The following is a 17,642-nucleotide window of genomic DNA, read 5'->3' on the forward strand; positions in this document are numbered from 1 at the left end:
TGAAAAAAATGAAAAATGAAAAAAACGGTGGGTTATAGCCCATGTTTTTTGAAATTTTGAAAAAAAAAGTTAGCCTCGTTTCTCATCATTTTGGACCGTGGGCTATAGCCCATATCGTACGGCATACTATGGCACGCCGTTTTTCATCATTTTTGAGGATTTGAAAAAAATGAAAAATGAAAAAAACGGTGGGTTATAGCCCATGTTTTTTGAAATTTTGAAAAAAAAAGTTAGCCTCGTTTCTCATCATTTTGGACCGTGGGCTATAGCCCATATCGTACGGCATACTATGGCACGCCGTTTTTCATCATTTTTGAGGATTTGAAAAAAATGAAAAATGAAAAAAACGGTGGGTTATAGCCCATGTTTTTTGAAATTTTGAAAAAAAAAGTTAGCCTCGTTTCTCATCATTTTGGACCGTGGGCTATAGCCCATATCGTACGGCATACTATGGCACGCCGTTTTTCATCATTTTTGAGGATTTGAAAAAAATGAAAAATGAAAAAAACGGTGGGTTATAGCCCATGTTTTTTGAAATTTTGAAAAAAAAAGTTAGCCTCGTTTCTCATCATTTTGGACCGTGGGCTATAGCCCATATCGTACGGCATACTATGGCACGCCGTTTTTCATTATTTTTGAGGATTTGAAAAAAATGAAAAATGAAAAAAACGGTGGGTTATAGCCCATGTTTTTTGAAATTTTGAAAAAAAAAGTTAGCCTCGTTTCTCATCATTTTGGACCGTGGGCTATAGCCCATATCGTACGGCATACTATGGCACGCCGTTTTTCATCATTTTTGAGGATTTGAAAAAAATGAAAAATTAAAAAAACGGTGGGTTATAGCCCATGTTTTTTGAAATTTTGAAAAAAAAAGTTAGCCTCGTTTCTCATCATTTTGGACCGTGGGCTATAGCCCATATCGTACGGCATACTATGGCACGCCGTTTTTCATCATTTTTGAGGATTTGAAAAAAAATGAAAAATGAAAAAAAACGGTGGGTTATAGCCCATGTTTTTTTTAATTTTGAAAAAAAAAGTTAGCCTCGTTTCTCATCATTTTGGACCGTGGGCTATAGCCCATATCGTACGGCATACTATGGCACGCCGTTTTTCATCATTTTTGAGGATTTGAAAAAAATGAAAAATGAAAAAAACGGTGGGTTATAGCCCATGTTTTTTGAAATTTTGGAAAAAAAAAGTTAGCCTCGTTTCTCATCATTTTGGACCGTGGGCTATAGCCCATATCGTACGGCATACTATGGCACGCCGTTTTTCATCATTTTTGAGGATTTGAAAAAAATGAAAAATGAAAAAAAACGGTGGGTTATAGCCCATGTTTTTTGAAATTTTGAAAAAAAAAGTTAGCCTCGTTTCTCATCAAAATGCATCCTATATTTGGTCATGCAAAAAAATAACACTTAAAACAATGCTGGAAATGTAGGAAAAAATATTTATTTTAGTATTAATAAGGTGCTTCATTAATAGGTAGCTTTTTTCAATATGCTTCAAGCATAACAGTGTCTAAACAGTGCAAAAACCTCACCTTCAGCATAATTTGCTCATTCCAAAAATACAGTGCAATCTGTTTGAACAACATTTAAAGTGCTATAACATGATGTATAAAATGAACACTTAGAACAGTGCAATAATGTCACCTTCAGCACAAATACACACCCAACTCACCAGATCCTCCACATCAACAGCTTCCCCTGCCCATCCACCTGGGCAGCGAGAGAGGACATCCAAAACATTACATCGCTCAATTAGACATTTCATAAACGTCCAAGTCTATTTGTTGAGCGATGAACGCAAAAAAAGTCACGGGTTTGGATTCCTGTCCTGCTATTCCATAGACAGCATTTTGAAGGAATTCCCAAACAGGAGCACACTGTTTCGGGTAATGGATATTAAAAACATAAAACATCTTGAAACAGACATCAACCGCCTGCAGCAATGTGTTTTGTTCCAACGCCTCCCCAGCCAGAATGACGAACGCCTGGGATGACTTTCGAACGTCGTTACCCAGCGACAGGACATAGGGGTACTCTGTTGATGCCCTTGCTTGCTGGGCGTACTCCACCATGTTTGTTCCAACCTGAGCAAGAAATAAACAAAAGGCATATATACATCAACCAAAGTAAGATTGTCGACATACAAAGAGTAAGCAAGACAATGGCGTTCACTGATTGCAGTGGCTGATATGGCATGTTGAGAAATTCATTTTCGGAATAATTCTATAACAAGCAGCCAGGCTCTGCACCACCGTTTTCCCATCTAGACCAAAAATATCTGATCTACCAGCTCACAATGGCTACGTTTACATGAGCAGTTAAATCCCCTTTTCATTCCGAATAGAAGTTCAATCCTATTAAACGTTGTTATGTAAACACCTACAAAAACTTACATCCGAATGAAAACGCTCGATGCGATCTAAAAACCATTCCGATGTCACTGGCCGGATTACTCCGATTTTCAATGCGATTGAAAGAAATTTGACTCATGTATACACTGCTTCGGATGTAAATTCATTCTGGTCTTTCTGAGCATGCTCCAAGGCGCTCATATCCAAGGCGCGCCGTCGGCGCCGAGGAGTTTGCACATAGAGCGCGTTATTTCGTTCCTTTTTTCAGATCCGAAATCCACAAAAAAAACGTGGAGCAGCAGCAGATGAGATACCCCTGATCTGTGTGTGTGTGTGTGTGTGTGTGTGTGTGTGTGTGTGTGTGTGTCACAGTGTGTGTGTGTGTGTGTGTGTGTGTTCAACAGTCTCTCTCTCTCTCTCTCAAAAATAACGAGCGACCCGATACAATAATAATCATCAGTGTTGCGTTGCGTGCCCTGGCCGTGCTGTAGATACAAAGTATAGTAGTAGGCCTACAAATAAAAACGAGATGATCACCTTCCCAGCGGAGAAGCGGAGCCGCAGCGGGTGGGGAAAAAAAGACGGTAAACACTAAACATATATGCCCGCGCCGCCCCTATCCAACCAGCAGCCTCAAAGCTACTGCGGAATGAAATGATGGGATTTCAAAGTATCGTCTTTCGTCTGTAATATGTTTGTATTGTTGAGACAGTCACAATGAATGAACTGCCTATATTTTATGTGTCCAACAGATGGCGTAGTTTCACGTGAATTAACATGTATCATGTCTTCTATCACTTCTCCATATAAACACTCATTCGGAATGACCATTTCCCATGTAAACTCGCGGCAAAAAACATTACATCGGATGTATTTTATTCGGAAGTATTTATTCGGAATGATCACCCTTCATGTAAACGTAGCCATTGTCAGAAATTTCCCAGTTTGATCCCGGGCTAGCCAAACGGTTGGGTCGAAGTGTCCCTGAGCAAGACTCTGAACCCCTAATTACTCCCGATGAGCAGGTAGGTGCCTTGCATGGCTTCCTCCTAGCAGATGTGCTATTGTTGGTCAATGCGCCCCCCCCCCCCCCCCTCCCCCCAGAATATGGCTGCTGGGTTCAAGTGGTTACATGAGTAACATTTCCTTTAGAAATGCAGAGGGACTTACAGGCTGATGGTCTATAAACGCCAACTTGGACTCCTGGATGGTGTGCCGAATGGTTTTCTTGTTATGTTTATAGACGGTTGGTGGAAGCAGTGCTGGTAACTGGGACAGGGCACGTTCCCCCAAAACATCTGTAGGAACACAATTTTATATGCATCAATATGTGGAATGGCACATGAATGATTGTCATTTAGTAGCAAAAACAAACACCTGCTAAATGTAAATTTGCATTGTCTGCTGTATAATATAACAATATAGTACCAGGTGTTAATCCATCCAACATGTAGAGGAGCTTCCCTTCTCTTCTGGCCAGATCCAAGATTTTCTCTGCATAAACAGGCAGCCAGGTCTCAAAAGGTTTGGGTGCAGCCTCTCCATGCAGGATCTCAAAGTCCTGTGCAATCTTAATAAAAAAAAACCAGGATATGGTACTTTCTATTAAAGTACACAAGGATATTACCAAATACCAATCACTAAATTATGTGGCTCTATTCATTGCTTCAATATATTCAGTTACAACGATTACCTGGTATGCACGTCTGACGAACGGCAAGTTCATTGGTTGGTGGTGGTTGTGGTGGTGTCGGCTGTGTTCGTTTCTGACGCTGTTAATGCCTTTCTTACGTATTTGACTCTGTCTTCGATGAAACCAGTGGCTGTTAATTTCCCCTGTCCTGTGGTAAACCAGAGTCCCTGTAAAGAAATTAAACTCTTGAATGAACAGAGATGAGGCACATTTTAATTTTGACAGTGGCCAGAAGACGTGGCCGGAACAGGGTTTTTCTGTACATTGGGCATATAAAGTCGTCCAGTACTCTTGTGTCCAAATAACTTTAGCATCAATCCCTTTACAAAATGTGAATTACTCACAAAGCCACTTCTTGAGTCATCTTTCAAGCAGGGAAATGCCTGAATCAAATTACTGGCCATTGCCTGTTTGGTCTCGGAGGCAAGGCTGTAAACACAGGAGGAAAAAAAACTAAATTACCAGCAGAGTCAAACTAGATAGTACTGCTAAAACATGTCACGCACTCCAGTATAATGGCTGTAGCATTTTCTGGAGCTAATAGGGATCATAACAAAAAACACTAAACATGTGTTTTGGTACATGTGTTGTGCATGTTTATGTTGGTAGTCTGTCTTTAAATAATCATTTGATCATACGACTACTTTATTTGCAGTCAGGCAGACAGAGACAGACAGACAGGCAGGCAGACAGACAGGCAGGCAGGCAGGCAGACAGACAGACAGGCAGGCAGGCAGGCAGACTCCACTGCTGTCAAACGAGGTAGTAATCCTCACATACAACCACAGCTAACATGCAAGTGCTTGTTCTGCAATGCTTGGCTTGGGTGCGCCTCCCCTCCCCTCCCCTCTCCTCTCCTCTCCTCCCCTCCCCTCCCCTCCCCTCCCCTCCCCTCCCCTCCCATCAGCTGTTAAACAAAAGCAGGTACACTCTGTAACGATGCATTGCTGTTTGCTGTTTTGGGGGAGGGACCAATGGACATGAACTGTTCTTTTAACACCTTCAATGGGCCTCGTACGCTGTGCCCAAACACAAGTTCAGCAGGGCTGAACCCAAGAGACTGGACTGCTTAGCCTCCCGAATAGCGAACAGTAAAAAAGGTAACCCCTCATCCCACGTCTTCTCTGTTTCATAACAGTATTTGCGTAGCATTGACTTTAACGTCTGGTGCCAGCGCTCAAGTGCACCTTGGGACTCAGGGTGATATGCACTTGACACAACATGTTTAATCCCCAGGGACTGCAAGGTCTGCCCAAACACTTTTGACAGGAAGTTGCTTCCCCGATCAGTTTGGCAAACTTTGGGTAGGCCAAACGTAGTGAAAAATTTAGTCAATGCCTTAGTGACAGTCAGGGCAGTAATTGTCCGTAGAGGGATAGCCTCTGGGAAACGAGTGGCCACACACATTATGGTCAGGAGGAACTGATTTCCAGACTTAGCCTTTGGCAATGGGCCAACACAATCAACGATCACATGTTCAAATGGCTCACCCACTGCAGGTATCGGACAGAGGGGGGCAGGTGGTACCACTTGGTTAGGCTTCCCCGTGACTTGGCAGGTGCCGCAGGTCTTACAGTAACGAGTTACATCAGCTTTTAAACCTGGCCAAAAGAAATGCCTTAGGATTCGATCATAGGTTTTTGTGATGCCCAAATGTCCAGACCAGGGATGGTCGTGGGCCAACTCCAACACATGTCTTCTGTAATCAGTGGGAACAACAACTTGATACACAACGCCCCAGTCATTGTCTGTCTCCCCCAACCCCTGCATGTTTCGTGAGACCCATTTGCGCATAAGCACCCGATCATCAAGGTAAAAAGACTGGCGTTTGCCTCTTACTTCTGCTGCCTCAACAGCCTCTGCAAAACATTTTGAGAGGGTTGTATCGGCCTGCTGAACATTGATAAGGGACTCACGTGTGACTGGTAGTTTGGAGAGGGGATAGTCAACTGACAGGTTAGTGTTATCCAGACGCACCTTGTCTTCCCTAAGACCAGAGGCAAACATGGAGTCGGCTAGATGTATCCCTTCCTCTGTCTGTTTGCGGGCCTGAGCCCTAGTGAGGACACTAACAGAAAACACTTCTGGGTAGGTCTGTGCCAATGCATCTAATGCATCAGGTTCTGGGTTGCATACAACTTCAGGGACATGTCTCACCTTACCCCCAGCGATATCATTTCCCATAATGAAGTCAACACCAGGGATAGGGAACGAGTTCCGCACAGCAACACGGAAGAACCCAGTAACCAAGTCTGATTGCACATGTACATGATGAAGTGGGGCTGGCACACAACCCATCTCAATACCTTGTACAATAGTACTGGCTCCACAAGAAGATTCCCCACTCAGGGGTAGAACACCACTCAGAACAAAGGACTGTGAACCACCTGTGTCCCTCAATATCATAACAGTCCGTTGGTCCTCTGCCTTCCCTGTCAAAGACACCTGGCCTTCAAAAATGAAAGGCTTGAAACACTCATCAGGAACCATGGGCCTATCTGTAGCTAGTTGGGGGCCACCGGGGGGAACAGTTTTAATCAAACCAACACCTTTTGGTTGCTTACTCTGCTGTGTCTGCTGCTTACGCTTTAATGCATAGCAGTCAGAAACACTATGGCCTGCCTTAAGGCAAAGGAAACACTTTCTCTCACCCTTGGGACTTGTGGGGGACCCCTTGGAGCGGGTGACCTGAGGATCATCATTTTTCTGATGAGAAACGAGGCTAACTTTTTTTTTCAAAATTTCAAAAACATGGGCTATAACCCATCGTTTTTTTTTTTTCATTTTTAAAAGTTATCCTCGTTTCTCATCATTTTGGACCATGGGCTATATCCCATATCGTACGGCATACTATAGCACGCCGTTTTTCATCATTTTTGAGGATTTGAAAAAAAATGAAAAATGAAAAAAACGATGGGTTATAGCCCATGTTTTTTTTTTATTTTGAAAAAAAAATTATCCTCGTTTCTCATCATTTTGGACCATGGGCTATAGCCCATATCGTACGGCATACTATAGCACGCCGTTTTTCATCATTTTTGAGGATTTGAAAAAAACTCATGTCTTTACGTTCAAGACCGATTTCAGAAGAAGAAAACAAACAAAAAAGATGTGTAGTAGTATCCAGCAGTTAGCTCAGTGTGATGAGAGGCTGTCCTTGGGAGCCACACGTCCAGGGTTCAAATCCCACATTAGTCAAAACTGTGACACTTTGCTTTACACACTGATTTCCAGAAGGACAACTTTAAAGCAGCCCAGAAATTCACCATGTTTGTGTGCCTCAATGGCCCAGCGGGATATCCGTAGTATACCTAGTAGAAGTGTGCCGGTTCAAACCCGACATACTCCTAGTAGGCGGTGATGGTTCAAATCACTGACACCTAGAGTAGGAGTGGCCCAGTGGAGTGGCCCAGTGGATAAATCAGATGATATCCATAGAATACCTAGTACAAGTATGCTGGTTCAAAACCGACATACTCCTAGTAGGCGGTGCTGGTTCAAATCACCAACACCTAGAGTAGGGGCAGGTAGGTAGGAGGAGATTAGGGGTCAGGTAGCAGGAGAGTAGGGGTCAAGTAGGAGTAGAGTAGGGGTCAGGTAGGAGGAGATTAGGGGTCAGGTAGCAGGAGAGTAGGGGTCAAGTAGGAGTAGAGTAGGGGTCAGGTAGCTGGGGGGTCAGGTAGGAGGAGAGTAGGGGTCAGGTAGGAGTAGAGCAGGCTGGTCAGGTAGGAGGAGAGTAGGGGTCAGGTAGGAGGAGAGTAGGGGTCAGGTAGCAGGAGAGTAGGGGTCAGGTAGGAGTAGAGTAGGGGTCAGGTAGCTGGGGGGTCAGGTAGGAGGAGAGTAGGGGTCAGGTAGCTGGGGGGTCAGGTAGGAGGAGAGTAGGGGTCAGGTAGGGGCCTTTATAGGCCAGACACAGGTGTGCCCAACTAGTAGTCAGTATAGCCCCACCCACCACTAGAGGAGGAATGAGGTGATCATGCATGTCGTTATAGGTGAGCCGTACTGTACTGTACATTATGTGTCGCATGTCGTTATAGGTGAGCCGTACTGTACTGTACATTATGTGTCGCATGTCGTTATAGGTGAGCCGTACTGTACTGTACTGTACATTATGTGTCGCATGTCGTTATAGGTGAAGTCCTTCAGCGCCCCCCCCCTGTGTGCCCCCACACACACACACACACACACACACACACACACACACACACACACACACACACACACACACACACACACACACACCCTTTAGGCCCATCACAATTACTACATAAGTATTTGTGATAATCTCAATACTTTTGGGATAATAGTCATAATCGTTCCCATGTTAGAAAGTAGTGGAAGTAGCAGATCTAGGAGCTCAAAACTGTTTTGATCTCGTAGATCTGATACTTTCACTATTCATGTCTTTTTTTATTGTAATTTAAATAATTTATGAATACTTGTGACGGGCCTAATGTACCTCAATGTACCAGCTTGAGCGGTACATTTGCATGGGGATTCCAGACAACATAGCGCGCCCACTATCGTTGACCGGGCGGGGAGACCCCCCAGGCATCTCGACCCTATCCCCGGCGTTCGGAGGTCACTCCCCTGGCGTTCCCAAGGAGCATTCCAGACATCAAGGGCAGCCGGCATAATTTTCCTTAAATAATAATATAATGCCTATAAATAAATAAATAAACAAAAAAACAACAAAAAACAAGTGTTAGAAATGACTACACCTGTACGTGCCCATCGGCCTACTTGAGAACGATGCAACTAGGGAACCTAATAATACCCGTTGTCAACTTGTCATAGCACCCGTTTTAACGGGTCCCTTTTGTGCCCATACTGTATATGGAGGTCTCTACTGTATCTGTCTGTCTGTGCCTGAAGAGTGCAAACTGACTGTGACAAGTGGACTGGTTAAGTAATCAATTGGCAGGTGTGGGGTTGCCATGGCAATCAATTGGCTGAGGCAGAGGCTGGAAATTGCACAGGTGAGGCCGGGGACTGATTGGGCCCACTGGCAGAGCCTGACCAGGTGTGCTATGACAAGTTGAAAATAGCCGATCTACAAGCTCACAACAGCTCGCAGTGCAAGGTATTACCACTGCAATGCTGTCGCTAAAAAAATAATACAATCTTTCTAACAGCAATGATGAATACTATTTAAAGGTATTCATAAGCAGTGTTGGAATAAATACTCTCATTTCTGACTTGAAGGACAACTTTAGTTGTTTTCAACCAAGGTTCATGTTTTAATTGTTTTATGTTTTAATGTTTTAATTTGCTGCTTTCTTTCGTTTTAGCGGGGGCGGGAGCATTCGAACATGGGGCTTTTTTTTTTTTTACAAAATGTTATGATGATTTCTTTAATAATATTTACTATAGTCCTACTAGACCCCTGGAAATGACATCTGGCCTCAGTCAGAATATCACGGGATCAACTGAATGTGAAGGAGGATACTGGGGGGGATGCCATACTGTGTGTGTCATAGGCTCAATATGTCAGTTTGTCACCTCACCCTTGACATTCAACAGATCCCGTGATCTTTTGTGGCCAGATGTAATTTTATGGGGTCTAGTAGGACTTCACTATAGTGTAGGAAAACAAACATATTTAGCCCCATGTTCGAATGGCCCCCGCCCATGTCAAAAATAGGTAAAATCGCTAAAACGAAAGAAAGCAGCAAATGAAAGAAAATGTATGCTCATCTTTTACTTTCTCTAATGACCTAGAAAACATGAACATTGGGTGAAAAAATAGTCCAGAATTGTAAATGTACAAAATATTTGGTTTAAAAAATGTACATAAAGTACCAAAAGTAGAAAGTATAGTAATTCTACAGAATGTCCCATTACAAGTTTTCAAATGTGAGCTTGTAGATCGGCTACTTTTGTATACATGTATACAGGACTGAAGTGGTTAATGCATGTTTTGTAATAAATATTTAAAGAAATCTGCAAAGTAACTAGTAACAAATGTTTTCAAATAAATGTAGTGGAGGTAGAAGGATAATATTTGGATCCGAGATGTTGTTGTAGAAGTAAAAAATATTGGGGGAAAACTTTCAAGTGCAAATACCTCAAAATGTAAAGCACAACTTTAGTTTTTTTCAACCAAGGTTCATGTTTTAGGTTGTTATTAGAGAAACTAAAAGGTTTCATTTGCAGATTTCTTTCGTTTTAGGGATTTTAGCAGTTTTTGACAGGGGGGGGGGGCGGGGGCATTCGAGCGTAGGGCTAAATATGTATTTTTTTACAAAATGTTATGGCGATTATTTTTTTTATTATTTACTTATTATTATTTATTTATTATAGTCCTACTAGACCCCAAGAAATCTGTCCACAAAAGATCACAGGATCTACTGAATGTGACTGACATATTGAGCCTATACACACAGTGTGGCTTCCCCCCAGTAGGCTACCTTCACATTCAGTAGATCCTGTGATCTTCCGTGGCCAGATTCAATTTCCTGGGATTTAGTAGGACTATAGTAAATAAAAAATAAATCACCATAAAATGTTGTACAAAAATACATATTTAGCCCACATGCTCGAATAACATTCATCTTTTACTTTCTCTGATAACCTAAAACATGAACCTTGATTGAGCAAAACTAAAGTTGTCCTTTAAGGAATGACCGAAGAACTCAAATTCCCTCGAAAACTGTTTTTGAGTGCATGGTGTCACTCCATTGGGTGGCTGGGTCTGAGCACGAAAACAGCATGGTTTTTTCACCACCTGTGCGCAAACACACACACACACTCACGTATTAACTGTAAATATGATGATTTCGGGTGTGCCAGTACAGTACAGTACAGTACAGTACAGTACACATTAGACTAGAGACCCCCACACGGTAACCATTTCGGACACGGGGCAGCACGCGGGAACCGGGCCGGCACCCTGGGTGCGTTGCTGTAGGTCTGGAACTTTTTGCGCAGTGAACACTGTAATAACATAACTGTAACAGTGTAACATCATTGTAACATTGTAACAACACTCACCGGTCTGCCGGGGCCACAGGCCTGGGAGAGGCAGGGAGCCAAATCTGTACCTCTCCCCCACCGCCGAGGAGGGTTCCAGACAAGGGCTCCAGACAAGGGCTCCAGGCATCGTTTTCCTTTAAAAATAAACAAAGAATAAAGGATTAGACCCGAGGACAATTCTACAAATGCCTTCTAAATCCTGACAGTTTTCTGAAAAAACTCATGTTTCTATGTCAGTGGTTCTCAAACATTTTCATGTCAAGGACCCTCATCTGAAAATATGCTGTTCCAAGGACCCCCCCGCCCCCCAGAAGCAAAGATTTGAGTTAAAAACGTTCGCTCTGAAATAATATATTCAAAGATTTGTGCCACATTTTCCAAAAAAAATAAAAAAATAGCAGAACTACAAGCTCATCTACAAGCACACGAGCTTGTAGATCTAACATATTGCTTAACACCAAAAGGGATTCCCGCCCCCAATGTGTGAAAAAGAATCACACCTGTGTGAAGTAAGGGGCCATTTGAGCCACGGAACCACCATTTGATGACATTTAGCCTCTCAGACCCAAAACTAAGGAATATTTTGGTGTCGTTGGATAAGATGTTGTCCATCATTCCATGCTGTATTGATGTTGGTACCATTATTATATATATATATATATATATATATATATATATATAATTATACTGTAGGAGATATAGCAGGCAGATGTTGATCAAAATAACAATTCTTTTACATTCTCTAATTGGTTAGACTTCTTGTAAATTAAGTAATGCAGATGTTTAACAATAATTTAATTCTTGAGTGTAAAATTAAACCAAATATTTGGTTTCATTTTACGCTCTCAAGAGTTAAAGATCTATAGAGCGTCGCAGTCCCGCTCCCTCGAGAGACCCGGAATTTCTTTTTTTTCTCCTCAGACTTTTCAAAAAGTATTAATTTAAAGACGTTTACGCCGTGGGCAAAGCCAATTCGTCATGATTTCTGAACACTTGAGTTGGCTCTGTCCGCGGCTTAAACAGCTTTAAATAAATACTTTTTGAAAAGTCTATGAGGAAAATGAACGTTATTCTTTTCCGGGTCTCTCGTCGTCATGAAAACTGCAACGCTCTATAAGGGTTCATTTGGTTACCAACTATCCATCATTTAGCTGGGGACCACCTAGCTGGAACCCTCTCAAGGACCACTGGTGGTCCCCGGACCACTGGTTGAGAACCACTGATTTAGATCATTAGTACAAAACTGAGCAAGGCTGGTATGGTTGCAATGGCTGACTGCAAAGGCTAATGTGTGCTGGCTTGGCAGCCTGACTTTCTACACTGGCATGTCTAATTAACCACTTCAGCCTATATTTTATTTGGTACATTTTGAAAATAGCTCAAATCCGTTCTGCGATGCATTGTGAGATTTGTTATTTTCAAAAGATGTTTATACATTCTGCACAATGAGTGTAATACTGTGCCACGTCAAATGTTCCATGGGAATGAAGTGTTTATTTTTCTTCTCTCTTGCCATTACTATATTCAGATGTGAAAACAGATGCTTATCTGTAAACATAATTACATTCTCGGGCCTGTGGTATATTGCTCTAAAGGGAGGATGACTCTTCTGACAGATGCACTGCTCGTGAGAAAGGAAAACATCGATAAATCTAAATCATATAACCTTTACCACAAAGTGTTTATTCTGCGAGTTCTTGCCATTCATATGTCAAGTGATGTGGAGTGACATTTACACAATGCACTCATGATGACGACGATGACGCGTAAGCGCTGTGAGAGAGCAGGTGAGGTATGCGAGGCACGTGCTTTATGGGCTAGGCGTACTGTATAAACACATTGCCCAATAATTCCAATATCCGCCTGAGCCCTCGAGCCCTGAGGGCGAGTGGTTTCACATCGCCATTGACGAAAGTTTACAATGTCGCCATGGTGACTCATTTAGTTAGTTAGTTTCATTTATTGTCCACGTGTGGAAATTCATCTTCGGTCTCAAACAGTAAAAAACAAACGGTTACAACAACAGCAACAACACTTAACACAATTATTTTCTCATGGCAAAAAAGTGCAGGACAACAGTGGCAGATACATTGGAAAAACAAACAAATCTAGAGAGACATGGTATCATTTAGTGCCTTAATGGCATTTGGTATGAAAGAATTTTAAAAAATGTTACGGTTAGCTCTTGGTACTTTGTACCGTCTACCAGAGGGAAGTAGTTCGAACTCCCTGCAGAGTGGATGAGAGGGGTCGTTTGCTATCTTGATAGCTTTTTTACGAAGTACCTCCTTGTAGATACAGCCTAATTGTTGCTAATTGTTGCTAATTTGCGTGATGATGCTGTGGGCTTGAGCTCACATGCCCTTTGGATGTAAATCAAAAGGGGGGGTAACTACCTGTCAGTGGGAAGTGTTGGCTGGGAGGAGGAGTAGGAAAGGGTATGATTTAGATTTATCGATGTTTTCCTTTCTCACGAGCAGTGCATCTGTCAGAAGAGTCATCCTCCCTTTAGAGCAATATACCACAGGCCCAGAATGTCATTATCCTTGCCAATATTCAAACAACATCTAAAGAAATATCTTATTCTTTCCTCTCTGTAGATTACATGTTTTACCGTGATGCGTTATATTTTCTTTTGTGTGTTTGTTGTTGTATTGTTTATTTCTGTTTTTTGTGCAGTCTGTGTTTTTATTTCTTTACTGCACAGCTGCCCCCCCTTTGCCAACTTGTAGATTTATGTACTGTTCTTTATGAACTTTTAATCTTTTAAACCAATGACCTCTTCCTACAGGAAAGGATTCCATATAAGCCTTCTGGCTTCTTCCTTTCCTTGCATTGTATTTTTGTTTCTTTGATATGTTATTGTCTATTTTTTGTACTTACTTTGTACTTTGTTACTTTGTACTAAATAAATAAACCAAGACTAAGGCCCTATACGTCCTCTCTGGGGGGGTAACCACCTGTCAGTGGGAAGTGTTGGCTGGGAGGAGGAGTACGGACTAAAGGCTCATACATAGTCTGGATCTTCGGTGGTGAGGTGACCACATAACTACAACATGACGTCACTGAGGTGACCACCGAACTATAACATGACGTCACTGAGCCGCGGTGAAGAGCAAACCACCGCCACCGCTCCAGCCCTTCTCTCTGTTTTTACTCACCACCGCTCAACGTTATTTCAGCTCCGGTGGTCAGCTCACCACCGGAGCGGTGGTCACCTCACCACCGAAAATCCAGACTATGAATAGGCCTTAAGGCCCTATACGTCCTCTCTGGGGGGAAAAAAAGAAATCACTGCAGGTACTCGACCTTGTCATGTCACGTTGACCTGTGTAGCAGCGCTGACAGTTGCGATTGCATCATTGTATACAGCCTATATATGCTGCCTTCCGGTTATACCTTAAAGTAAAAAATATATAATCAAGCAAGCTGCTTTTGTGTATTTTCTACTTGGCTGTGTTCATGCTTTGAAGTCCGATAATATACACTGACAACAAAAAATAAAAATAAAAAATCAACTATACTCAGCGTTTTGTTTTTTTTATAGTGAAGGGTATGGGCGTTCCATAACTACAGCAAAGGCGCAGTCACCCTTTGTCTTTCGCTAAGACGAACTACAACATGACGTCACTGAGGTGACCACCGAACTACAACATGACGTCACTGAGGTGACCACCGAACTACAACATGACGTCACTGAGCCGCTGCGGTGAAGAGCAAACCACCGCCACCGCTCCAGCCCTTCTGTCTGTTTTTACTCACCACCGCTCAACGTTATTTCAGCTCCGGTGGTCAGCTCACCACCGGAGCGGTGGTCACCTCACCACCGTAAATCCAGACTATGAATAGGCCTTTAGTGTGTGACACCTCCAATGGTACCCATGGTGTACTATGCATGGCAGGGGCATTCCTCTGAGGTATAGGCCTAAACCTGACTGCATACCAAAAAAGCATGTTTCACCCCTTATCCAGAACGGGACAGTGAACAGGGACGTCTCCCTGTGACACCTCCTGCAGCGCATATACTATCTATATATCTACTCAAAAAACGTAAGGGAAACGGGCAGAAAAAGACTATATTAGGAAGAATGCTTGGTACATAAATGGGGCATTTATGGTGCTTTTATCCAAAGCTCTTTACATAGATTGTGCACATTCACCCATAATTCACACACACACACACACACACACACACACACACACACACACACACACACACACACACACACACACACACACACACACACACACACACACACACACACACACACACACACACACACACACACACACACACACACACACACACACACACACACACACACACACACACACACACACACACACACATTCATACGCCAATGACGGAGGAAACCATGCAAGGCACCAACCTGCACATCGGGAGCAATTAGGGGTTCAGAGTCTTGCTCAAGGACACTCCCACACTATCTCTGACACTAACTATATTATTATGAATGCTCATAATATGTGCTCAAAGTGAGGTTCAAACTAGCAAACGTTTGGGTTCGTCAGTGCTATATGACTCGTATAAGGCCACGGTTAAAGACACACTTCATAGTTTATATCAGAACAATACAGAACAATACAGGACATGCCGTATTGTACAAACCAAAGCTTGTTACGGTAAAAAGCTGTTAGGCTAGTGAAAAGTATGTTTGTGCCCCATTATGCAATTATGTGCCCAACTTCGTTCTGGGATCTTGCCCTGATCTTGACTGGGAGGTATAGAGGAGTTACAGAAGAAGAACGTATTTGCACCTATTATAATTATATAAATTATATTGAGAATGAGTTCCATTTTCTTTTCTATTGCCCGTTGTATCATGAGCTACGTCAAAAGTTATTTAACAGATGTAAAAAATATAGATCTGATGTGGTTAAGTGATGCAGAGCGACTGAAATGGATTTTCGAACATAAGATATTTGCATTAGCAGAATACTGTATATAGAGAAAGCTTGGGACCTACAGTACGGACAAAGAAAACTTGTATGTGATGCATTTGTTTTTCTTTTTTTATTATATATTTTTGTTTATTTCCGTTCTGTTTTTGTTTTTATCAAATACTTTGTGTAGCTTCTGTGTGGGACGTGAACGTGATATTGTTTATGTTGTTGGCGTCTTGTAATCACGTAAGGGAATGGGTCTAATTAACGACAAGACAACGATTATAAAGATTAATTCATTATTTGTAGGCCCATCATTATTTGGCACAGGTGGTTGAACTTCAACTGTAACCCAATTTCATATTTTCACATGAGTGCCCCAGACCGGCTTCACATTGTCTATGAATGCTCGTCATACCTTTCTATTAATATGTGGCGTCTAGCAATACTAAAACCGGTTTTCAATATACTAGTAGGCATCTTCCAAATGCACAAGGCCTGACTGTACATAATAATACATTACATTAAGAAAACATAGAGCCAGGTACATGAAGGCGGGATCAAGAGTCATTTTAACCGCACCGTTTGACAGGTATACGTCTCATAAATTAACCCATTCTGACCTGGCACCCATTTTGGTGTTAGCATCATGTTATGCTTTAGCTATTGAAAAATAGCAGATCTACAAGCTCATATCGCGCCACCGAGTGGCGCGATACGAGCTTGTAGGTCTGCTATTTTTGAAAAATTCGAAGAACGACTGACATTTTTTTAATCTGATCTCAGGTCAGAATGGGTTCATCAGACCAGTGTGTGTCCAGTGGAAACCTCGTATGAATCTGATCTCAGGTCAGAATGGGTTAAGAGAAGCCTAAAAGAACATAACAACTTTGACATCTTTGAGGAAACAATTTTAGCCGTGCAGTTCAATACAAATTCAAGGTCACACGGAATACAGCTCACATTTTAACCACTGCACGCAGAAGAGGTGTACACATATCAAAGAAACAGGTTAACACAATTGTATTTCTGATATCATCGCGAGGACTCAAGGATATAATCGAGGAGTTTCAGGTAAGTGATGAATTATAATTATGTGACGTCTGTAATCTTACCTGTATTTGTACAGTACGTTTCATCTTTAGTGAACTGAATTTCCCCTCAGGGTTAATATCCTGTACATCAGGCCATTTGACATGATATCTTTAAATGTAAAATATTATAAATATTTAGAGGAATCGTATCAATATTCATATTGATTGGTACACATAATGATATTTATATTGATAACATAACATTATACAATAAAATTGTAAGTGTTAAATAGCTCAATTTTGAGCAAACATTGCTTTACTGTAGACCAGGGGTCGGCAACCTTCGGTACTGTACAAGTACGTGTGGACATCTGTAACCCGCGTAACCCCGCCGACTTCACGTCCTACGCATTACGTTCTCCCCGGCCCCCGCACATGTAAAGCGTCTTTGGGTATCAGAAAAGCACTATAGTCCCAGATGTTATTATTATTATTATTAATATTTAAGATAGAAATGTCATCTTGGTCTCAAATTGAAGCTTATGAAGATGGGCAGTGATATTCACCATAAAAGTGCTGGGAGATATTAATATTTGATGGGTATTTGTCAAGCGGACAGTATTTTGTTGTGTTTCGGGTGATATTTTAAAATAGAAATGCTAGCAAGCCCCAG

General features: G+C 42.0%; 1 protein-coding gene across 1 annotated transcript; it reads right to left on the reverse strand.

Moving 5' to 3' along the window:
• Window positions 1-1,679: 1,679 nt before the first annotated feature.
• On the reverse strand, window positions 1,680-8,650 carry LOC308324388 (uncharacterized protein; the record flags this gene model as incomplete). The annotated part of the gene is made up of 7 exons (XM_080776432.1): window positions 8,515-8,650; window positions 4,400-4,484; window positions 4,056-4,222; window positions 3,791-3,932; window positions 3,533-3,660; window positions 1,937-2,095; window positions 1,680-1,721 (listed from the first exon to the last, which is right to left on the reverse strand). The coding sequence occupies exons 3-7, from the start codon at window positions 4,086-4,088 to the stop codon at window positions 1,680-1,682; spliced, it is 504 nt and encodes a 167-aa protein (XP_080632558.1). The 5' UTR covers window positions 4,089-4,222; window positions 4,400-4,484; window positions 8,515-8,650.
• Between the last annotated feature and the right edge of the window lie 8,992 nt (window positions 8,651-17,642).

Source organism: Protomyctophum bolini, assembly GCF_963924005.1.
Source record: "Protomyctophum bolini genome assembly, chromosome: 11".
Taxonomy (NCBI): domain Eukaryota; kingdom Metazoa; phylum Chordata; class Actinopteri; order Myctophiformes; family Myctophidae; genus Protomyctophum; species Protomyctophum bolini.